At 36.5% G+C, this 25,391-nt stretch overlaps 1 protein-coding gene and 1 long non-coding RNA gene across 7 annotated transcripts in view; one reads left to right on the top strand and one right to left on the bottom strand.

Moving 5' to 3' along the window:
- Positions 1-25,391, top strand: part of SNX13 (sorting nexin 13) — a 62,706-nt gene that overhangs the window by 3,119 nt on the left and 34,196 nt on the right. For all 6 annotated transcript variants that reach the window (XR_008209606.1, XM_052696000.1, XM_052695999.1 and 3 more), the window contains exons 2-5: positions 15,240-15,352; positions 20,451-20,553; positions 22,287-22,376; positions 22,738-22,859. Coding sequence is in view for 5 of the 6 variants with exons in the window: in XM_052696000.1 (XP_052551960.1) it covers positions 15,240-15,352; positions 20,451-20,553; positions 22,287-22,376; positions 22,738-22,859 (428 nt within the window). In the remaining variant the exon portion in view is untranslated. The remainder of the gene's footprint in view (positions 1-15,239; positions 15,353-20,450; positions 20,554-22,286; positions 22,377-22,737; positions 22,860-25,391) is intronic.
- Positions 12,367-16,494, bottom strand: LOC128086944 (uncharacterized). The gene is made up of 3 exons (XR_008209608.1): positions 16,408-16,494; positions 14,898-15,008; positions 12,367-12,514 (listed from the first exon to the last, which is right to left on the bottom strand). It is a non-coding gene; the product is annotated as an uncharacterized LOC128086944 (long non-coding RNA).

Here is a 25,391-nt window from a genome sequence, read left to right as displayed (position 1 = left end):
CAGCTGCTGTGTCTTCACAGCTGTCTTCACCAATCTTGACTTCTGTGCAGTGACAGCTGTCCTGCTCTCACCACAGCATGGCAGCTGGTGTTCAACAATACTGACTGGTGCTGGTTAATGTTACCTTAAATTCAGACTGGGAAAAACATTAAATTGGATTTCAATGATACTTAGTTCACAAGATGTATTAAAATTAAAAATGGAAACTTGCAACCAAGTGGCAGTCAGTATTGCCTCTGTATAAGCTTTAGAAAAAAAATGAGGAGCATTTTCCTTCTCCAACTACTTATTAAACTGGCAATTACATCCTTCTGAGTTTGTCAGCATTTAGTTTAATTCTTAGCAAGCGAGTACTGTGTTTAGTCACTGTCTAGTGACAGTTGAGGAGCTTTTGAAATTTGACCGAGTATGAAAATTTAGTTTTTCCTTCCTTGTCTACAACTGAAAATAAGCCCTTCAAAATGAACTCTGAGATGGTGGTACTTCTTGTTACTGCAGCCTGACGGATAACTCACCAGCAGCAAGTAGTACATTTTCTTTCAGTTAAACTGTATTTTATATGTAAAAGCTCTAGAGCAAACTTACTCTTGTTGAACTTTGATAGCTGCTAAGCCCTGAGAAACGTTTTCAAGGAAAACAGCAAATTAGTCTGACTTATAACAATAAAGATTGACCCAGCAGCTTGTTTTGACTTACTCCAGAATAATAATGAATTAGCCTTATTGAAACAGTAGCATATTGTAATGTATATGTTCCTCCAGCCCTGAAAGAGGAAGCATGCAGTGAACTGTACTAAAACATTGTTATTTTGTTGTTGTTCTCTGATAAATAGCTGTGGAAGGCTGCTCTAATGCTTTGTGTAGCTGAACTATGATTTGCTAGCAGGGGCAATTTGAAGTGTGCAGACAATTAACCAGGACGCAGAATTAAATTAGTTTTCTGTCCTTCTGTGAAACTTTTGTGTTGGAGTGCCTGTGGTTTGTGACACAATATCTATCTGGAGGATCAGTTGCAAACCTTTGGGAGGTAAAAATCCTGTCTTCCTCTTTCTTTTTGTTCTGTAAATGAAATCTTCCCAGTCCCTAATTGTTGTTATGACAACTATTTTGATAACTGAATTCTGTGGGGCCTCAGATAAAATTAGTTCAGGAATGGTAAAGTTGGGAAAGCTAACATTATAAAAAGAATGGCTGCTACGTGTTCCTAATATTTGTTTTTAAATGTTTTGTTAACTATTAGGGGATGATAATGTTTAAATTCTCAGAACTGTTCTTATATAGGTGGCCACAAACTGCTTAGGTTGAATGCAGAGTTGTGCAGCAGTTCTAAAATGTTAGTCTGTACAATTCCCCAAAACAGTGTGGTAAAGGAAAAGTGTAAATTTCCTTAGTTCAGTAAAAATAGTAACAGCTTGTGTGCTTAGATAGCTGGAAGAGCTCATATGTTGGTAGTGCTCTCGGGGAATCAACTCTGGTTTAAATGTGTTTGTTCCTTTATCTCTGCCCTAACAAAGATGACAAAGCATGTTTTCATTTGAACTAACATTAGGAGAATAGCTATTATTAGAAATGAGAAACTGGCAGCGTAGTGTATAAGTTATTGGTAACACTTGAGAGTTAATATTTTGAAGTCCCATTAACACTTCTCACTGTCACTTGGCTGAAAGCATCAAGGCTGAAATAATAGAAAAATCAATTGTAATTGGCACTTCCAGTTACATGAGAAACTTCAGGAAGCACAAGACATCATGATCTTGGACTTAATTGCTTGTTCTCTCTTTAAAATTATTATTCCATAAATAATGTTTTTGATTTCTGAATTGGAGGAATGAGACGTTATTTCATTATGTAAACATATGGGACTGTTTGACAGGAACACTCTAACCTTGTTTACATAAGTTCAGTAGTTTCACCTTAAAATGATGACAGTGTAATTATGAGCATTTATATGCATTTGCTTCTAATGTGAGTAAGTGTAGGTGGTGGGTATGTTCAGCTAGGGACTTTCTCTATTGCTGTCGTTTATTTTGGATATATGTCAAATTCTATCCTCTTGGAGTTTGGAAATACCTGTCAAGCATTTTATTCTTGTTCAAAAGCAGAAATAGCTATAAAACCCTTGGAGAAAGAACGTAGATTTCTGATGACTTTGGTATTGATTGGTTTGTTGAAGGAGATGTGTTGCAGAGAAAACACTATGAACCAACTTTATCTGTGAGTTTGTTTGGCATACAATAAACATTTTAAATGCCTGATGAATTTTTTGACTCATTTTGTTCAAGGGGGATTTTCTGAAAAATGCAGGGACTTCCTACAGCAGAATATGGAATTTGACCTTAGTGGTTATTTCAATAATACATTAGTTTAAGGGACACTGATAAAATGGTTTCAAACATACTGAGTCTTGCAGTTGTGTGCATTTTCTCACACAGTGTACATGAGATTTGTTAAGACTGATTTGAACCTCACCGGGTTGTTAGAAGGCTATCAGAGTCAGAGAAACCCTCCTCTGCTTGCTCACTTTCTATTGAAGTCTCACCTACACTAGATAGCATGGATGGTACACACACTGCAGCTTGATGTGACTGGAAGAATTTTTGGTATATGGAACTATTAAATAGCAAGAACTTAATTTTGTTTCATGGATGGGAAGAATACGTACTTATTTGAGTGAGAGGTAATGCAGCCTAGTAAAAGTTAGCAGGTACCCGTTTTTGGGATCATTGATGTCAAAAATATTTAGTTTAGTATTGCTGATAGAGCTTTGGGTCAGAAGATGAACTAAATGCATTTTCTTTCTAAGAATGTTCACGAATTGAGACTTAGTAGAGAATGAGCTGCTGAGATGCAGTTGTACTCTTTCTACAGTGTGATTTATCATGATGCCCGTTCCTCTGCCTTTCTTGCTTTAATCCCATGTTTCTGGGAGGAACGGGGTGATCTGAATTCTGTTTCATCTGAATCTGCTTGTGTCACAGTGCTATTAGTATTAGTATTCCATAAATATTGCCATTTTAAGATCACTTATTTCTATTCTTCCATAAATGTTTGCAATCCTAAGAATTAATTCTACTCAGCACCTGTGCCTTATAAGGTGGTATGTTTTAGGCTGTCTCCAGCAATACAAGCAACTGGACTCGAGCAGGAAGTTTGCATTGCCACATATCTTGTAGGATGTTCTGCACTTCCACTTTTCCTGTTGACACTGCCAGACTGGAGTAAAGTAGAAAATACTCTAGAAGTTGACTGGATTTCTTCTTACAGCTAACTGATGATGAAATGTGCTTCGGATTTGGGATACTGTCTGTCATAGCTCTTAATCAGTACTGAAAGCTTGGAAAGAACGTGCCTGATATTCCTGATCATCCTATAGTTAGAAACAGACATTCCAGACTGTGAGGATGAGTTAAAAATCTGGTGGCAGATGGGGCTGAGGAAATAAGTATCTGTCTTGTATAGCTGTAAAAAGACTGATTGTTTTGAAGCTTTGCTGTTCATAAAAATGATCTTTGACTTCAGGGTGTGATGAAACCTTGCTCGTTGCTATTCTAAGAACTGCAGCTGCAGGCTGAGGAGCAATGTCTGTGGTTAGTGCTGGATCTTTTCTTCCTGGAGAAGCTGACACCTCTTCTTTCTGTTCTATTAAAATAACCTTTTGTCTATTTTCAGGGTTTTGCTCCATGTTGTAATATAATGTTACATATGCTTCAGAAAAAGACATTATATAATGATTTTTGTGATGTCTTGAAAATATTATGATCAATAATACTGAAATAGTTCTTCAAGCAGATATGTATTCCTCATCTACCTGCAACTGCACCTGTATTTTGTGTGCAGTTTTTTCCCCAAATACCGTGCAGAACATTTTTTCCAGCATACGTTTGTATGTTTGTCACTGGAACATAGCTTAGATTTTAATATTGAAATCTGCTTGTGGTGCCTAACCTCTTAACATAATTTGAAGAAGTGTGCTCTGTTTAGTGTTTTGTATATTCCAGTTTGTATTTCTGATCACTGAAAATGAAATGTCCTCATCTTCTGTAAAATGTAGACTATTAATATGGTGATATTCTATCTTGTGATTCAACACCTCAATTACAAATCTAATCCGATGATACATGCAGAACAACCGAAATGGAGTTACATTATGGTTCATTTACTTCTTCTCTATGATTTTAAGATTATTGGGGAAAATAAATGTTTTGAGATGTGTGTGTGAATGTGAGTTTGATTCTTTTGATAAGAAAGTATTTCTTTACAAGGCTTCACTGCTGGAAGAATAAGGCTTTATTTTGAACTTTCACACCCGTTAGAAATTTCCTTTTCACAATGAAGATTCGTTTTTCTAAATTGAGTTTAGTAGTTGTATTAAATAGTTACAGTGAGTGTACAGGTATTGAGTAGTGCCCTGTATTGTGACAATATACACTGCATTACCCCTTCTGTGTTTCTTGCTTGTGTTAATTTCACCTGCATGAATAAAATTTATTTCAAAATTGTGTGTGTTCCTTTACACTATTTATAAAGTTTGGACTTTGGATAGCATTGCTCTTCTGTCTTCAGTTGGCAGTTGTCCTACTACAGCTTCTTAAAGAATTCTTCAGAAGATTATGAGTTAGAAATAGAGACCAAAGGCAAAGTTAGTTTAAATAAATGTCCCTAAGTGCTTCTTTTACTTTACTGGGTATTTTCCTTTATTGAATTCTTCAATTAATGTTGGTTTGCTCTGGCCAGTCACTGTTTCTTTTAATTTTGCTTTATTTTACTGATGTTCTCTTTTCTTTTGTTTTCTATTTGAAATTGTTTTGTTTTAATAATCTCAACATGTTAACATTGGCTTGCGCTCTTCTTAATTTTTCTCGTGGCTTTTCAAGATTCACCCTTAACTGTGTTTTCCAGGGATCAAAGTAACCACACTGCTCTTGCATGGAACAATATGAGTTGGTCTTTTTTTCATATGAAGGCTTCCATCTTGCTGCGTGGCACTTCATTTGTTTATTACTTGTCACTGACATGTGTTTCTTCTTCGTTTTTCTACCTCAGGTATTTATCTTTGTGTTCTTGCAGGTGTTACTGAGTAAGCCATATATTTTTCTCTAGATGCACTGAACGCCTAAAGAAATGTAAGATACTGAGTGTCATTTCCCATTAGAGTTGCCTAGATCTGGTTTAGGCTGCTGCTCAAGGGACTGCTCCGCTCCCCTCGCTTCAACTGGCGTGACGCTGCTCCTTGTTTGGGGTCTGGCAGCTGAGCAGCAGCCCCATGAGGAGTGAGATCTTCTGGAGAGGGATGAGGCAGGAACACAGAAGTTCCTGTCAGTGGCTGCATGATCCAGTGGAAGTGCCCAGGGCCTGCCTGCATTTACTTCTATTTAGATTTAAACTAGAACTAAATCCCTAAAGAATTCCTGTTTTTTTTGTAAGTGGAGATCATCCCTTTTCCTTCTGTGCTTCTGTACATCTAAAACGGTTACTTCCTGATCCACTTTGCTTAATATTTTCTTGTTCTTGATGTTGAACAAGTGACAGTGGCTGAGGTTTGTAGGTGCATTCTGTAAACTTGCACTGAGAGCTGAATACTTCAATAACTCCTTTTCATCTGTTGGATATATTCCATGCCCTGATGCTTATTTGAGAATGAAACGTTCTAGCAAGTTCACAGAATTGTCCCTCTGTATGTGTTATTTGCAGATATTGTTACTTGCTGTCCTCTCCAGTACCGCTGTATGTGCACCAGGGAGCCATCCAGGATGTAGCTGGCACAGAGACTCTGACCCACTGTGTGTGAGAAAGCAGCATGAGATTGAGGCTAAAAAACTCATCAGGTGCATAACAGGCTGTTTGTGTATACGGAGGCCAAGTGGACAGATGCATGGGGCAAAAGAAATTGGAAGAAATTGTAGGAGGCATTTGTCTACTTGCACATAGATTTGTTTCTGAGCTACACACTGCAGCCTGCTAGCATAGCAAATCATAACACATCACTTAGATAAACCTTGTGAGGCTTCAACATTTTGAAGGCAGCGAGCAAAATGGTTTTGCCAATGATGACATTCAGGAAGAAGCGAAAAGTGCACAGAATGTTGGGAAAGAGATGATCAGTGTGACCATGGTTTACCAAAAGGGTTGGTGAATCAAGTGCCACTTGAAATTAAGAAGGTAAAGCAGACAAGCCATAAGGACTGAAAAAGGATTGGAAAAGAGGATGTTAAACACGTTGGGAAGAAAGATTGGGAATATTTCAAATCAGTATTTCCATTACGTAAATCCCACAGGAAAAAAAAGTCAATAATACTCAAAGGCTCTTTTCTCCTCCCCTCTGAAATAGGGACATTTTTGCCTTACCCGAGAAATGCTGCTTCCCCCCCCCCATTTGGTCAGGCACTGTCCATTCTGCAAAGAATTACTTAATGAAATTGCAGTCTTCTTTTGATGTTGAAGAATTGAGTGATTTGGACACACAGGTCTAATTTTGTTTCTCTTTATGCAGCTGAATTATATCTTGTCCAGAAAAACAGTTGTAAGGAATTGGAATTTTGGACAATTGCTCTGACTTTGTAATATGTTCTGTAAAGCATCACTTTACACAGCTATTTTGTCTTCATCCAGTAAGTGTCCTTCATATGAAGTTCGGTCTTGTAAGAGATCAGATGTAATCTCAGAGACTATTGGTAAATTGCAGTGTTTGTATCTGTTTCTCTTTTGTAACTGGGCAAGAAAATTTAGGGCATTTAAAGAACTGCAGGAAGTTTAAGCTTAAGAAGGAAGGAGTGTTGTAACAGTAAATCTTTAGGGGAGGGTTCTATTGGTCAGTGGATTTAAGCTGCTATTTAAAAATGCGCTGCAGTTGCAGCTGTTTGTTATTTTGTTTCTGGACACTGTATATTTGAAGTTCCTCTTTCTACATCAGTTTAATATTGCAGTTTAAGCTAATTACCATCCTAGTGTAAAAGCTTTAAAGAAAAAAAAGTTGGAAATTAGTACATCTTTGAGAAACAGTTTATGTTGAATGTTCAGAGGTTTTGTCAGATGATTTCTCTAGCTTGTCCCTCTGAACAGCAGCCCTGTCATCCAACTTGTGTGCACTTACCTCCATTTGGTATTGCACAAGAACTTGCAACCCAGGTTGTAGGTACAGACGTTTAACAGCACTGGTCCTTGTATTGAACTCTGAAGGTCCCTGCCTATGTGCTGATTGCCTGTCTAGTTACTGGTGCTGGATGTTGCACCACTGATGACATCTTTGTGTCCCAAAATCTAGTCAGTTTTTTTCACCAAGTCTATTATCCACTTACCAGCCTGCAGCTCATTGGTTTGGTGATAAGAAGACTATGGGGGTATTCTGTCAAAGGCCTCACCAAAAGAGAAGATATACACAGCATGTGAGGCACTCTTGTCCTCAGCATCTCTAACCTCATCATAGAAAGCAGTGGGGTTGGTCAAGTACAATCTGTCCTTGCTAAATCTGTGCTGGTTATTTGCAGTTTAGCCGGAGACTGAGATGAGTCTGACTGGCCTGTATCTTCCTTCCTGGCCCAGACTGTTCTTGAAGGTGCCTGTTTGCTGCCAGTATAATTTGAGAAATCATCTGTGTTGGCTTTCAGTCAAGCTTTGGCATTTCTGACTTCCTGTAGTCAAGTACAATTTGGCATTACAGCTCCAGCTCAGAGTTTTTCCAGTCTGAACCATACATTACTGTTTATGGTTCACATCTTAGTCTTTTCTTTTTTTGGAGTGGTGGTGGATCTTTTAACCATATGATTTCCTTTAAGCAAACAAGTTCCACAAAGATGTGACGTGAGTGATGGTAGTGGTAGCAGCTCTGCCCACTGGGGACAATATAGAAATTAATTCTTGGTCTCATTGTATCTATTTCTGGAAGAATCCTTCTGGCAATTAGAGTAGATAATGTGAATTATCTTCTTAACTTGTGTTCCTTCACATCCTTAACCTGACCTAATAAGGCCGTTAGCATATGTCGTTATATTTAGCCAATCCTGAGATAAAATACTGTAAAGTTATGTTACTAATTTAATATTTTAAAGTAACTTTCTCATCTATATAAGGATTGTTGCTTATTTTGGAATGTTAGATTGCATTATGTAATTTTAAATAAAATAACAATTAAAAAAAACATATCAAATACAACAGTACAGTACTACACTGTGTCCAAAACTGCTTCATCTCGAAATAAGTGTTGTACATGCATCTATTTTGGGGCACTGTCACAATTGTGCTGCTAATAGCACAGATATAGAATAATATTGCCAGATAAACAAAAAACTGCAGTGATTAATTTTATACCCAGGGTACTAATAACTGTACTGTTCTACAGTAAACAGAAAGAACTGGATTGTGCATGTTCCTATGTACACATTCAGTATTTACATATATGAAGAATATATATACAGTAGTTTAAACATCAAGAGACAGCCTACTTGCTCTCCGTTGGAATTAGACTAACGTAACAAATTTCTGTCAAGATATACATTGAGAATCACGAGTGGTAGAAATTGCACTCAAAGCAAAGTTGATGATTCTTTGAATTCATTAAGTGGGATCAGATTTCTTCCGCAAACAAAAGGGAACTTTCTAATAATTCCTTGCTCCAGTATTGGACAAGAAAGCAAAGAAGTATAAGCTGCTTGATCGGTAATCAGAACTGAGATGTACAGTAAGATAGTTTCTTGATGTGCCAGTTTACTGTTTTTAGCCACTTAGGACAACACTTTTCTTTACTTGATAGAGTCTGGGGCTTCCTCCTACTCTTCCTTCCCCAGAGTTTTGCACTAGCAATGTGTGGAATAGATGCAATTTGTTAGTCCAGAAGCTGAACACAGAACAGTGTAGATTATCTCATTGGCTTGAGTTCAAGCTAGAATTAGACAGATTACTTTTTCTTACTTTAGGTCAACTAAGATGATACTGTCAAGAACAGACTTCTGTTTGTCGGCTCTTCTTTTGTCCCTGTTTTCTATCTGCTTGGCTAAACTAAGATATGAGTCAGTAAGAATTTATACATTTTTTTACAGGAAGTTAAAAATGAGTTTGAGAACGTCACTTCTTATTAGATTTAAGGAGATAGCTGAAAGTGGGCTAACAGCTTCTGTTTCCCATCAGCATCCGGCATGCTGAAGTGCCTCCTTTAAACATGAGCATGATTCCCAGTTCTTTTAGTTAGAATACAGTTTAGAATTAGGGTTTCAATGCAAGATGCAATCAGAAAATATTTGTGTCTGTGAAGTTGGCCTCTTGTTTTTCCTACTTAGATAAGTATCTATTCCACTTTCAAGATCTGGTTGTGAAATATGACTTCCTAGCCATTGCAGTTAATTCTGATGTTAAATAAAATATCTGTTTAGTGTTGAGAATAAGTGTTAGAAGAATAAAGGTTGGCTCCTTTCAAATAAATAAATTGTAATCCAGATTTTACTTTGCTTTTTGGAATACTGACGGAACAGGTGAGAGAAAAGGAAACAGTAGAACCTGACTTTTCAATCCAGGCTGTTTGACTGTGTTTTTTCACTTGAAAAGAAAATTTGCCATTGAAAATTCTTTTGCTTGTGACAGAAAGAATGAAAGTTAATCAAAATACTTATTTTTCTTCATCGACTTCAGTGCATAAAACACATCAAAATATAGCACATAATAGTACATATAGTGCATAATTTTGCCATTTTTCAGGGCAGTATTGTGCAGTAAGGCAGTGGATTTTGTTGCTGATAAACTGAAATTGCAATGACATACAGAATAGCTTTTAAACATTTTAATTACGGTCTAATTAAATTTTACTGTACTATGTATTTTAAGAAAGTGCCAACATATATTTACATTTAAAGGTTTGCACTTTTAAAAGTGAACTTCATAAGTTAAGTGAAGAGGCAGGGCAGTAATTGTGACTTTAGAGTATAAACCAATACTTGTCACCCATTCTGAGGCAGTTGATTAGACCAGCTTGTATAATGGAGCAGAGCAGGGGAAAGCATTACTCAAAATTCTTCTATCTCAAAGAGAGAGAGAAGCAGCAGGAAAATCTCAGCTAAGTAGGGTTAGGTGTGATTGCTGTTAGATTCATCCAACTGTTCACCAATTAAACCTTTTGGCATACAAAGCATATCTTGAGCTGAGGGAACAAATGGGACCATAGTTAGCAGAGAAGAAGAATTTCCAGCTGTGTGACCAGGAAGAATCAGCAAGAATTCTGCACTTATCCAGAAGAAACTTAATGGGCCTAACTTTTGAGAACACTGCATAATATTCTGTATTTACAAGGTGATTTCTTTATGTCCTCTAATATTTTAGGCTTATTTTGGGAAAGAAAAACTTACTGAACTTAAAACAATTAAAAGCAAAACAGACTACATTAAAGTCCTTCTCTTTAAGCCTTTTCCAAGAGTTTTCTTGTAAGTACTACAGGAGGCAAAAGAGTTGTTGGTTTTTTTTTTTTTTTTTAACATAGTCTGAGAGGAATGGATTGTTGAGTATTGCTTTATCTACCCCTTTATCTATTGGGCTGAGGTGGGCAAAGGGCAAAAAGATAAGGTGGAAGGAGATAGAAGACATTAAGTGATAGGAGAAGTTTTTTCATAACTCCCTGTACCCTGTCTTTCACTTGGATTGTTTAGATTTAGCATGTAGTAAGCCTGTAACTACCATGATATCAGTGGTTTAATTTGTACTTTTTAAATATGAGATTGGTACTCCAGTTGATACTGCTTTCCCATCCTACTTGTCATGCTAGTGAGGGCACGGTAATTTGAATGCTAAAATAATGTTTTTAATCACTTGAGAAAAGTGACACTTGCCTTAATTATAGAAAGGTCTGTACGTGAACACATTCCATTTACACTTAAAATTGAAGTGAAAGCGCAGATGTGTAGAATTAACAGAAAATTAAACTTGACATCTACTCTCAGCAAATTTTTAATGTGAGCCCACAGATGACATTGAATACATTTAGCTAAACATCATATTAAGAAAATGAAGAGAAAAAAATAAATGTTAAAAGTGCCCAAAGAGCAAAGACTAGTTTGCTTATCAATGCCTGGCTAGGGACATAACAGCTGCTGCCATTTAAACATCGCTACCCGACAAATGCAGTTGGATATACACAGTAAAAGAACCATGAGTGAGGAAGTGCTATTTTCTTTATAGTCCACAATATTACATGGCAAAACTTCAGTGTGAAAGCAGTTACAAAGGGTGGTCAGCAGCAGTGGGACAGCATCCAAAGCAGCTCTTTGAACGCCACAGCTGTTTCAGAGTTTTCTGCATCTTAAGCTTCAGCAGAGATAGATTATTTCTGAGTCCACCCTTTCTATCTTGCTGTTCTTTCTTTCCCTCTGCCTTGTCCCCAGACTTCACAGCACAATTACAATTATTCTGGGTCTGCAAGGCCAAGCATAAAGAATGAGGTGCTTGGGTTCCAGCAGGAGTGAGAGGGCAGGGGTGCCTGGACCTGTGGGGATAGGAGTGTAGCTGCTTGGGGGGCAAGAAGAGAGCTGGGAGAAAAGAGCAGCTGTCAGGGGAACACCTGGGGCTGTTCTTGCACGAAAGGAGAAACACTTCTCTATCTGTCAGTTGCTGTTTCAAACAAGAATTGGCAGCACCAGTTTTGAGTCCAAGCATAGCACAGCTGTACTTTCCTCACTGCATGTTTGCAGTGAAAGCAGTATCAGGGCTGAAGGTTTTGCTTAAAGATGGGTTAGAGACAAAGCTCTGACAGCTTGTCTGCTGGATTATGTGAAGGAGAAACTACTTCAGAAAGGCAGTTAGTTATGGGAGTGGCTCATTGCTGTTACAGCTGCTACATTAAATCCTTGCCACACTCCTGCTGACTTGCCTGCAAAATAATCTTGCTAATTCATGAGCAGTAAGCTATAATACCACATGTCTGTCTAGGCAATAAACTGCACACAGCTTCAAGATAGTGAATTCTGTGGATTTACTTGGGATCTTGTGTGAATGGTGATGAATCAGTCAGCTCTGCTGTGTCAGCCAACAGCAATGTGCAACAAGAACCATCAGAATGTGGTGCTAATTAGTAGATAGCAAAAGCCAAAGAAAAGTAGAGCAGAAGAATGTAAGAAAGCAGATTTTTAATGTGTTTCTTTTAGTGTCTGTGTGTTGTGAAGAGGAAAAACAACCTACAGTGGGAAACATGAAACAGCCTACTGTACAATTAACAAATGTGCAGTTAGAGTGGCGCAATTAGGATGGCATTTTACAGGTTTATAGTTAGAATGATTATCATGGTGGAAAGAGACAGTCAAAAATGAGATTCTCACCTGTCCTAGGCTTACAGTAGAAAACTCCAAAAGGAACAATGTCCAGAAAGAGATCCTTCCTAGTGGCAGTCAGCCCTTAAACAGGTCTAGGAGAGGTGCAGCCAGGCTCCACCCCTTCCAGTTGCACAGCTGAATTGCCTTCACCTGTGCTCCCATGGCTGGCTCAGTTCTTGCCTCAGGTGATCAATCAGTGGTTCAGGCCATGACCCAACAGTTCCCATATACCTACTAAAAAAAGTAGGTATCATTAAGAGGTGATATCTCATTAATTCTGTCACCAGCATCTAATCACCCCTAGTGATTGATGAGGCTTTTCACTGTGCTGTTTCAATAGGCAGCCCTATTCTGCAATTAATACATTGCTAAATCAATTCTATATCATGGAAAAAAGGCTACTGAATCTTATGTGGTGCTGCCTTAGCCCTTCATATTTATGGCCTTACAAAGAAAGACTTCTGCAGTGTATTTGTAGGTCTTGAGGCTTCAAAAATGAGATGTAGTGATGGCAAGGTAAACATATGGCATCTGAAGTGAAAGTAAGCAAATGTGGGTAAAACTAATAAGGTGGAACCACTGCTTGTCTGGAATGCAGAGCCTTCATCTGTGTGTGTGTGTGTGTGTGTGTGTGTGTGTGTGCGCGCATTGTATACATGTGTGCATCCTACAGGATTAAGGCCTGTATTAGTTCTATAGTGCTGGGTCACTGACCATAGTTGCTTGAAATTCAGTAACCAATACTTTGACAGTTCAGTTTAGAAGTTTGTCTTTTAAAAGGTTTGGGCAGCTGCTACTTAAATGCTGTTATGCCATCTCTACAGGCTTACATTTTCTCCTAGGAGTGAGAAATATTCTCCCTACAATTAAGTTCAGTAAGACTAGACAAAATGTCAGTAAATTTGTTAGTCTTTAAAATACAGCTTATTTGTAAAGAAGTTTGAAGTGGTGGGGTTTGATTTTTTTTTTAAATACTCCTACTAGTTCCATATTCCTTCTTAGAAAGTACTAATTGGCAGTAGCTGCACAGAAATATTTAAGTAGTAGTTGGACTTTTTTTCTGATATGGCAAAGGAGACTTAGTTTTCAATTTTATCCAGGAATTGTACTGCTGGAAATTTTAAGAAGCATGAAGTTGCAGGAAGCCTTATTTACAGTCAGCCTGAATTGAACTGTTCTGATCATTCCATCCTTTTGAGTTTCTCAAAATCCTTAGATTATAAACCAAGTGTGTAAGAATTGGGCCAGTATCTGTTGTACTTACTGCAGTGTGCTGAGTTGTCTGAGTTTTAAGAAATCCTATTAAAATACCAAATGAGATTTGAATCTCTGTAGCCATATGCTAAATTGCAGAGCTAGAGTGTAGGACAAAAGGTCACTGTTCTATCTGTTATGGAACTTTCTTTGTTAATTATGCATTCACCCATCTCTGAATATGCATCCCGCTATCTTGTTAATTAAGTTTTGTTAAGTCATTTAGAGTCCTTACCCCATATTTAGAACTTCAACTTTTTTCAAATTGTGCTTTTAAATGCACTGATATTTTGGTATAATAAGATCATGATTAAAAGTTATGTTCTATGTGCACATCTTGTTGTTGTTCAGTACTCTGTAGAGGTTTCAAAATGTGTACATTTCTGAGGGCATGAATTTGAGGACTCATCTTTGTGTGTTTGAATGTAGACTATGAGAGCTCCTGCCACTTCCCTATTGTATGTAGCTGAATTAAATTACTTTTCATTGTTCATAGGATTCTTAAACCTTTTTTTTGTCATTATGTAGTGTTTCCTGAGTTCTGTGCCTCAGAGAAAGAGCCAAAGTTTCCCTTCAGAGAAATAAGAAGTGTAGGCAGGTGCCCCTCATCCCTCACATCAAAAACTAAAAAAGAACTCCCTGCAAGTATGGTGCTAGATCTTTGCTTGTTTTCTGAATGTCAAATTGCAAGACAAGTTTATTTAAATACTTTCTTAGTGTTACTTGTTAACATTGAGTTGTCTGTGTTTCTTTCAGGGTGTCATTTGATCAGTGGTAGGAAAGGTGTAAATTAGACAAAAAAATAGAAAAGTTGAGAACCTTAGGGCTGGAACAGTTTTCGTGGCCTAAAAATTCTCATCAGCTTCAGTTTCACACTTTTGGGATTTGGCTGAAATGCATTTTCCTTATTGAACTATGGAATAGAATGAATTAACATTACATAATCTTTGTTGGCTGCATTGCAGCATTGAAAGTCCAAAACTGTGACAGTGCAGTCAGGTTGTCACTGTATTGCTTTTTTGTTACACGTGCATGCATACACACACAAACACCTATGTATGTGTGTACGTATTTCTGTGTGAAGATTCTTGCATTGCAATGTATAACAGCACAGTAACCTACATTCCCTTCAGGCTGTTTTATGGGAGAATTATGTGACACACCAGTCCTAAAATCCACCAAACCCACAGCTGCTCTCACAGTCAACTTCAGCCATATGAAGTATTTTCAAGACAGCATTTTTCTTCCTTCCTATCTGTATAATCAATGAACTTACAGATGTTATTTATATATAATTATGAAATATACCAGAAAGTTTTGGTAAGTAATTATTACACCAAAAGAGAATAGATAGAATGCTTACCTGTGTCCTAGGCTCATTGTAAAATTCCAAAGGAGGGATCTCCAGAAGAGATCTTTTCCCACTGGCAGTCAGCTCTTAAATGGGTCTAGGTGATAAAGGTGATAGTTGCATCTGCATTGAGAAATGGGAAACAGTAGTTAAAAGAAAAGTACTCTAACATTGGCTAAGGTGAACTGCTAGCTCACAGTGTAAATTGATAGCAAAATGCTTTTTTTATAGAATACATCGATTTCCTGCCTAGTTAAAATGTATCAAGATTTTGAGTAATTATAAATATTGCTTTGGAGATTTTCAAGCTGTACATGTATTAATGACTCTTTTCCTATGTGTTCTTGTTTGCAGACCAGTCTTTCCATATGGGGATGGGGAAGTCTTGGTGTTGTGCTTTTCCTAATAACTTTTGGACCCTTTGCTATATTTTACTTCGCGTTTTATATCCTCTGCTTTGTGAGTGGGTAAGTATGCTACATACTGTTCGTATATAGTGGAGGTAGAATTTTAACATGCCTGACAGCAATTTGCTCTGAAAATCTGAAATGACTTCTGTGTAATTGTGTGTGTTTAAGCAACTTCAATATGACCAAGTTATTTTTTCTTGAGATCTCAAGTTTATTAAAATCAGGATTTACATATATACATATATATTTATTTAAATGGTGCTTATACTATCTTTGCCAAGAGGAAAAAGATGACTGATTTTTAGTAAACAGATCTAAGTATTTTTAATAGCTACTAGTAGACAAATATTCACATTACACCAATGTTATCTTCGGTTCATTACTTTCTATTACTGTGTTGTTTCTTATCCCAGGTACTTATTAAGAAATTACGTCTTCCTTCCTTCTCGCTAGCTCATTTTCCTATGTAAGATGCTTCATTCATGAGGGAAGCAAACTGGTGTTTTTCTGTATGTATGGAAATGTTGTCTTGGTACACCTTGAACAAGCACATCAGTTCAGAATCTGTAGATATTTAATTTTGTAGACAGGAAGTATGTAATACAATGCTAATAGAAGTAAAAGTTATTACACTGTACATTGTAATGTCTGCCTTACAATCTTTATTTTTTGATGCCAGGCCTAAAAGCATTGGTAGGATAATCTTCCTTCCTCTTAATCATCCAAATGTTCTGCAGAATAGTAACGTTTCTTGGTTCTCCCACACCTGCTTGATTTCTAGTCAGGATTTTTGTCTGATTTTTTTTCCTCTGTGAAATACTGTTCTTATTGGGTACAGTAAAGTATGTATGTCCTACTGAAAAGTACAATAGAGTTAAGTTGCTAGAACTGGAGATGCTGTTTGGGTTTAAACAATGTAAAACATAAAATCCTATCCATGAGAATTCAGAGTTATCAGTTTACTAGATTGATGAGTTAGTTAAAGGCATCTACTCAAAAATTAGCTTGTCTGTATGTTCAATGAACATTAAGACATTATAATTACAAAATAAACAAAGAGAATTTGACAAAGCAGATAATGATAACAAAAAGAGAATAGATAGAAAGCTTACCCATATCCTGGGCTCACTTACAAAATGGCAGCAGAGCAGATCTCCAGAAGAGATCCTTCCCTCCTGGCAGTCAGCTCTTAAATGGGTCTGGGAGAGGTGCAGCCAGGCTCCACCCCTTCCAGCAGCACAGGAGAATTGCCTTCACCTGTGCTTCCATGGCTGACTCAGTGCTCACCTCAGGCGATCAATCAGAGGTTCAGGCCATGACTCAGCAGTTCCCATACATTGTCTTACTGAATTTTGATACATATACGATTGGCATATTTTGCTGACTGTAGAACATCAATGTACTTTGATTTACTGTTGTAGTTAGTCAATGAACCTTTACCATCCCAGATCTAAAATCATCTTCTGGCAATGTTAAATTCAGTTAAAGCAGAATCTGTATCCATTTTCCTATTATGTGTTTACTTATTTGGACAGATATGAGGTCTTCGTTGTTCCAATACAGTCATTAGTTTAATATACACATCTTCTTGGCTAAGTCTCTGAGCTGGCCCTTTATTACTCTGTTGATCTTATCAGATGTGTAATACTTAAGTTAAAGCCAGCATACAGCATACATTAGTTCTAAGTTGTTCAAATGGCTTTATTTCCAAAATTTTCCTGCATGCTTTTCCTTTTTGAATTAATTCCTATGAGGCTATGAAAAATGCTTGCTCCTGTTTTTCTTACCTTGATTAGAAATAATATAACATCAGTTTCATAAGTTCTGAAAATAATAATTTAATTTTGATTCATTTGTAAAAGCTTTTTTAACAATTACATTGCCCTTATTTGGAGCAGAGTAACAAATCTGAATCTGTTCTGTTATGCTGAAATTTTGAATTGTTAAACAATTTGGCATGCAGTTTTTTAGCTTTATTGCACTTGTTCATAAATGATGGTTTATATCAATGGTTTGGGATTTCAACTAGCTGGCAGTCTGCTTCTGTCCCATTCTGCAGTTCAAACAGGAGAAAATGTTGAATTATAGTTGACTGCATCCTGAATATCAACTTGAATTTTTGTAGTGTATGCCAGTGAGTTGTGAAGAAAAATGCTGATGCTATAGCTGTATCAACATGATGTTTTTCTACCATTTTACTTCAGTTTTGTGGTATTTAGCTATTTTTTGTATATTAAATATGCATTTCTTCCTACAAGCACAGCTAGCTTGTAGTGTGTTATTGTTATTTGCATGAATGAAACTGTTTCTGCATATGAATAAAAGATTTAAACCAAAAATTGTCTTTGTTTAATTTTATTCTTTTTTTTTTAATCAGGACTCATTTCCAAAATATTAGGTTTTGTTCTTTGCATGTTTTCTAATACCTTTTCCTTCAATTTGGGATTTGAAAACTGATCACTTAGGAAATTCACTCAGCTCTTTCTACCAAACAAGAGGAGAGATTGTTTCTTTAACCTTTACAGCCAAGATGATTACAAGGCATTGAGCTTTACAACATATTTTTTTTTTGCCTCTGCTTCAAGTATTGTTGCAATTCCATTCACCTTAGTCCTCAGCCTGTCTTTTACCTGTCCTCTCTTTGTATCATGTGTGTTTCTTACTTTACCTTACTCTTTCTCCTTCTGTCATTGAATCTCAAAGTAGTGAAATGAGAACAACGTTATTTGCGGTTCTGCCAGTAGCTGATGTTGCCAGAACTAAAATTTCTTAGACCCGCAATCACTGACATATAAAGCAATTTGCTCTGTTAAAAAAGCGTTATTATCGATGCTTAATCATATGCATATGTATGTGTTGCCTGCCTACACTGGTTAGTTCAATTCCTGGCCAGATTGAGAATGACTGTGAAGCTGCATTTTGACTTCCACAGAGCATTCCGCTGAGGTTGTTACTTTTCACACTTGATGGAAAAATGATAAATCTGTTGCCTTCATTTTTCTGTCTTTCACCATTGTTCTAGTGTTAATCTGTCCTTGTGAGAAGGTGATCTTACAATATCTTTGGAAGAACTTCAAACTGGGAACTATGGTCTCATTCCAATAATTTCTAGAAGACTAAAATGATTTTGCATTTACTGAATTTTATATCCTCTTGATTAATTGGATTAGCATTTGCGCTGGAAGCTTCTGATTAGCTAACAGCTATACTAAATAGTGAGGCTATGTATACTTCTCTAATATACTCAAGATTTTTAAGCTCAAGAAGAAAATGTATTAATTTCTGCTCTGGAGGCAGAAGTTCTTAGCTTATCTAGCTTAAAAATGGAAATGTATATAGGATGATGGACATACATTTCAACTACATTGGTAGCATATGAGTATTTCTGAATGAGTGTAGTTTTTGACACTTGAAACATGTCAAAATGTTTGAGAGAAAAAAGATTCATAATGTATAGCTTGTTACTTTCAAGGCTTTTTCTTTAAAAGTAGATGGAGATTTCTAGTAGAAAATTGATAGATAACAAATGAATTAAGTCTAAGTGATGAGTGAAAAAAAATTACCATTTTTAGCATAATGAAACAAATACTGGGAAGGTTTATAAGCAAGTTTTTGTCCTTGAACTGAATTGAAATGATAATAGTGCTGTCAGTGTTATGATTTGAAAGCTATCTGGGAGCATCTAGAGCAGAAAAGCAATTAGAACTCATAATTTTTTTTTGTTTATTGTCTTTCATTCATATGTAAAGAGTGTTTGTGATTGGCAGATAAAGAGGGTGCTCTAGGCCATAAGGAAATCAGAGTGTCAAGCGAAATATTCTTCTTTATGAAGTTACCCATAATAATTTTGTGTAGCTTTTTTTTTGGCCTTAACGTATTAGAGTATAAATGACAACTCCCTACTTCTGAATTACTAACCACTAAAGAGCTTATGAAGAATGGTTCCCAGTTTATGGGTTAAAACCTTTAAATGTTTTATTTTTGTCTGCTTTAGATATGTTGGTTAGAAATTATATTCTAATCATACATGAAGAATGCTGTATAACAGGAAAAATCTATGCTAAAATAATGTTATTTCAGGACATTTCTAGGCTGGGACAGCTTTGTGAGATCGTACGGTCACGAGTGTTCATCTGCTGGCCTTTAAATTGAATAGTTAAAAAGCTATGCGTTTTCAGCCATCCCAAGGCTAGTCTTGAGCAGCAGTAACTTCTCAGTGTTCTTTATGCTTAACTTTTCAAAGGCTGCTTACTTCAGTTGTGCTATAATTGGCACAGTCTTTATGTTTTCAACTGTTCCTTATTAAAACAGGCTTTATGTTTTTGCACCCTGGTGTTATAAGCTGTAAATTATTCCTGTTGCAGCAAAATTGAATTTATTGTAATAGTTATTTTCTCTTGTGCATTCATTATATCACAAACAACAACAACAAAAAAAATAAAAATAGCTGTTGTCCTGCTTAAGTCATGATTTAAATATTATTGTGAAGTTGTGAGGGTGAAAAGATAATGAATTTCTAACATAAAATTTAAAAAAAATAAGTGGTCCAGGAGTATGCTTGTCTTTAGAGTTTATATATTGACTTAAATAAACAAAGCCAAAACCCCAAACCATTATGTTCAAATTATTTTTTCCTGTAGTCTTTTTTTCTTGTCTCTCTGTTCCTACATGCCTTGGTGAGACTACTTGATTTTTTTTTATCATTTCAGTTTAATGTATATTCTTATTCTTTCTACATTTGATATATCAATTTCTTCCCGGTGCTTTTGTGGTTCTTGTAAGGTTCTGGAACAGGTTGCCCAGAGAAGCTGTAGATGCCCCATCCCTGGAAGAGTTCAAGGCCAGGTTTGATGGGGAGCTGGGCAGCCTGATCTAGTGGGTGGCAAACTTGCCCATGGCTGGGGTTTGGAACTAAATGATCTTTGAGGGCCTTTCCAACCTAAGCCATTCTGTGCTTTTATGATAAGACTGGGAAACTTTTTGTGTAGTATTGTGTTGGTTATTTTGTGTAACAAGATGCATTGGAAGAGCCTTACCCAATGATAACAGGTGAAAGTCACTATATACTGGTATTTCATAACTTCCTGCGTGATGTTTTCTAGTGGGGAGACAAAAAAGACTGTTGTTCTATTTGGTGTTTCTTTTTCAATTTTAGGGGTTTTGTGGTTACTCTTTTATTTGGAAAAAGCAACTCAGAAAAGTACCTTGAGCAGTGTGAACATTCATTTCTTCCTTGTACATCAGTTGGTATCCCTAAGGTAAGGAGACTTTACTGTCCTTAATTTGTAGATCAGATTTTATAGCTCTAAAACTGTGAGTTCTAAGTTACTTAATTTTAGTCTAAAAATTATAAATGTACCAATTTTCCAAGAATAAATGATCCTGCCTTTTTGTTTTCAGTCAACTGCAAAAGTATTTATGAAAGTACAATGCAAGATTTTTCCTTCTAGAAATACAAACAAATACAGCAGTTATGGGAAGTTTCTTTCAAGTATTGTTCCTAGCTTCATAATGTCAAATGACTTATCTTTTGACTTAGGGCCAAGGAAAAATAATGGAAATGCAAATATGAATGTGGAGGAGCAACATGATCCCCTTTCCAACTTTGTTTCTGAAATTTTAACAGGCAGATCATCTTGGTTAGAAGTTCTAAATTCAGGCTTCCTAATTGCATAAATATGCGTCTGTTTAGAACAGGTTCGTAATAGCTAACTCAGATATGGAATTACTGTAAATTCCTAGTTTATGAACCTATGTATCTTGACAGGTATATCTTGCCATAATTGGTTTGAACTCCTCAGAATAGAAAAAATGCATGAACCTGAAGATTGCTAGTTATGTTATGATGATTAGTCTTCCATACGTTTCACCTGAGACATCCTTCAGCCATTAGATAGTCAATCATTATGATGTTTGTGATGAGGGGGTTTCAACTTTATTATCAGTAGCACATTTAAAGAAATGTGCATTGAGATTCAGCAGTACGTTTTCTAATTGCAGTTTTTTTGTGACTCATTCATAGCTCAGTTGGAAAGTTAACTTTTCTCTTAAGTCTCAGATGTATCTTAGAAACAAAAAACTCAAGTATATTCTAACCTGAGTGTAAATTCATTGGTCTAAATGAAAAGTTTAAGGCTTTATTGCCGCTTTTTGAAAAGGAGTAGGCAAATTAATGTTTCTACTTTCTCTTCTATTTAATGAAACTTCATTTTAGGGGACTAAAGTTCTTGGTGCTATATAGCCTTCAATGGTTATGTTGATTATGAAGTTTTGCTTATATCTCATTTGTTTATTTATTTGAAGAGCAGACTTAGAAAAAGTGTTCTGTCTTTTTAAACTTATGTGTATGAAACGTTTTAATGTTCCTTCTTTGATCTCTATATGTATCTATGCTCTAGTTGTTTTATAAATGATGTAAGTTTTTTGTGTGTAATCCTTGCAGTTTTTGTACTTCTGGTGTGAGGGTGGATTTTTAATGCATATATGCCATTTTTCTCAACTGACCAACCTCATCAGTTACTTTTTAAAGGGCTGTCTGTCGAGTAGTGGTGGTACAAAAGAGTAATTTCTCTATCAGCACATAATAATCAGAGAAAGATAAAGGAAGTGTGTAAGGGAACCTAAACTATCACCTGCATGAGGCTATAGGAAAGTTTTGTATATTTCAAGTATGGAAATGGAGTCTTACCCACAAACTATCTTGTGCTGCTGTTCTCTCCCACCCTTTCACTGCTGTTTGAGTTTTATTTCCTTCTTATCTGTTATTTTAGTGAACTTGCTTTTTTACAGTAAACAAGAGATAATGTAGATCAATTCTTCACTGTTATTTACTATATACCCATATTATTCTATATAGTACATAAGACATAAATGTAAGAAAAAAATTACATGAAGTTGCTACTGAAAAAAATGTACAAATATCACAAATAGCTATAGTTAAAAACTTGCTCTACTGGAAACTACAAAAGTAAATTTTCTGATCTCTTTCAAGTGCATAGAAGAAATGAAACGTGAAGCCAGACCTATTAAGATTGACAGAAGATTGACAGGTGCAAATATAATTGATGAGCCTTTGCAACAGGTAAGTTCTAACCAGTACTATTTAATTTGTTTTTCCAAGTATTGAGTCTGTAATATTGAAATAGTTGTGAGGCAAATAGAAGTTGAGACTGGCAAGCGGAAAAAAAATCAGGGATGGGCCAGGATATTGGGCAATATTTTTTGACTGTTTTTTATATATTGCAATTTTTCAACATAGCAGTGGGAATGTATGTGAATCAACAAGAGAGTTTTCAGCATTTATTTTTTCACTCACGGTTTTATAATGGTAGATAAGTTAATTAATGAACCTTTTAAGCAGATTGATATTGCCTTATCAGGCACATATTTTTTGCCCTGTTTTGTTCATTATTTCATTTTTCTTTTTCCCTTTCCAATTTCAGGTGATCCAGTTTTCCCTGAGAGACTATGTGCAGTACTGGTATTACACACTAAGTGATGATGAATCGTTTCTCCTGGAAATCAGGCAAGCTCTTCAGTATGCACTTGTTCAGTTTTCTGCCAGGTAAGATTATTTTATCAAGCAATTGGACAAATATCTGTGTGAAATTATTTTTAACAAATTATTTTAATAATTTAATAAATTAGTTTATCTGTTGGCAGAGTTCACTATATTATACAGAAAGAACATTAACATATTTTAAGATCATAATCTGAAAGAAGTACAGCCTTGCTGATCCCGTAAGCAATGAGAGGAAGTGATGCTTGTTGCCACAGTGTTTTCCAGATTTTGATTAATGCCTAAAATTACTGAACAGCTATTTTTCTGTAACTTAGACTCTGAGCAGTATGAATCCTCATTTTCTTGCATGGAAGTCAGGTTCACATAAACAGCAGGGCTGTTCCCAAGATGAGTCGGTCTGAAAACCTTAATTTAAAATACTTGTATGAGCTTAGATAAGTCTTAAAATTGGGTCTTTCTGTTCAGTATGTATAAACAATGAGTAATTTCAAAAGGGTTGTAATGTGATGTATCATTTCTTTTTACAGATGTAATTTTGTCTTAAAGATACTTGCTTATTACTTAATTTATGAAAACTGATGGTTTATTAGTTGTCCCTTGTTTTTCTGTTTGTAATCAAGAAGCAGAAAATCAGGGAGTGAACGAGTATGAAACTGTTTATCTTTAGTATGGCTGAAGCCACCTTTATTTATGTCCATGTAAATTTCAATACTACTTTATTAAGTAATGATTTCAAGCATTTCTCTCACTGCAGTAATTATCTGTTTTCTCTTTAGTAAGAGGTTGTGGGTCACCTAAGTATAAGAAAATTCTCAGCAATTTTTAAGGCTTTGTTGACCTCTATTGAAAATGCAGGTCAGAGTACTATTCTGGCAAGATGGAGAGCTAGGTTTAATACTAGGAAAAGTTCATGATAATAAAATCACATTGATCATGAAATAATGGAAACTGTAGGAAACAGGTTTGAAAATAGTGAAAACTAGGCTAAATAAGCAGTACCTTATGGGAAACAATCCTGTTCTTACATATGAAGTGGATTTGACTACTCAACTTCAATGATTTTGTCTATTGGATGAAGTTACTTCATTGGGCGATATTGAGCTTTGACTTTGTGTCAAAGCATGTCAGCTTGTAACTACCTTAATTTTTTCTCCTATACTATTGCATTTCTTCAAAAATAGCATTTACTCCTGTACAATTTTCTTTTTCCTGTACAATTCCTATCGTTTTCCTAGGGCTGCAGCAATTTATTATTATCAGGAGAAAATGATCTAGTGTATTTATAACAACTGCAGTCAGTTACAGCCATAGCAGTCTTAGATTAGTTCCATAAACTTTAATTTCATATACACTATGAATTTCTGGAGAGAATGAGTACAGCAGACCTTCCCCCCCTCTCCCGTCTCTTTCAAAACAGTGCTGCGAAGCTGCCACCTAGTGGTTTTGTATGGCTTGATTGTACGGATGATGGAGCTGGATTATCAATGGTTTTAATTAACTTCCCTTTGAGACCCCTCCAGCACCTTACCACCTTGTCAGTGAAAAAATTCCCTGACATTTAATCTGAATCTTCCATCCTATAGTTTAAAGCCATTTCCCCTTGTTCTGTCATTACCTACCCATGTAAAAAGTTGATTTCTCTCCTGTTTATAACCTCCCTTTAAATATTGGAAGGTTATAATGAGGTTTTCCTGCCACTTTCTCTTCTCCAGACTGAATAACTCCAGCTCCTTCATCCTGTCTTCATAGGAGATGTGCTCCAACCCTCTGATCATTTTCATGACTCTCCTCTGGACACTCTGCAAATGTTTGACATTTTTTCTATCTTGAGGGCCCCAGACCTGAATGCAGTACTGCAGGATGGGCTTCAGAAGGGTAGAGCAGAGAGGAACAATCACCTTGCTTACCCTGCTGGCCACCCTTCTTCTGATGCAGCTCAGGATACCATTGGCCTTCTGCACTGCAAGCGCATGCTGCTGGCTTGTGCTAAGTTTTTTATCTGCCAGGACCTCTAAGTTGTTCTCAGCAGGGCTACTCTCAAGGAGTTCTTCTCCAAGTCTGTATACATATCTGGGATTACCCTGACTTAAGTGCAAAACCTTGTACTTTGCCTTGTTGAAGCTTCACGTGGGCCCATCTTTTGAGTTTATCAAGGTCCTTCTGGATGGCATCCCTTTCTTCTGCTGTATCAACTGTGTCACTCAGTTGGTGTCATCAACAGACTTACTTGAGAGTACGCTCAATCCCATCATTTGTGTCATTGGTGAAGATGTTATAGAGCACCAGTCCCAAGACTGACTCCTAGGGGACACTGTTTCTCACTGGCCTCTGGCTGGTTATGGAGCCATTGACTGTAACCCTCTGGCTGTGATCTTCTACCCAATTCCTTATTCACCAAGTAGCCCACTCTTCAGGACCATATCTCTCCAATTTAGAGATAAGGATGTAGTGGAGGACCATGTGAGAAGCCTAGAAGAAGTCTGGGTAGGTGACATCAGTTGCCTTCCCTTTGTCCACTAATGCTATTACTCCATCATAGAAGGCCACTGCTTTGGTCAGACATGACCTTCCCTT

This window comes from Tympanuchus pallidicinctus, unplaced genomic scaffold, assembly GCF_026119805.1.
Source record: "Tympanuchus pallidicinctus isolate F22 unplaced genomic scaffold, pur_lepc_1.0 scaffold3, whole genome shotgun sequence".
NCBI lineage: Eukaryota > Metazoa > Chordata > Aves > Galliformes > Phasianidae > Tympanuchus > Tympanuchus pallidicinctus.
Note: the sequence above shows the minus strand (reverse complement) of the source record. Positions and strands in the feature narration are given on the sequence as shown.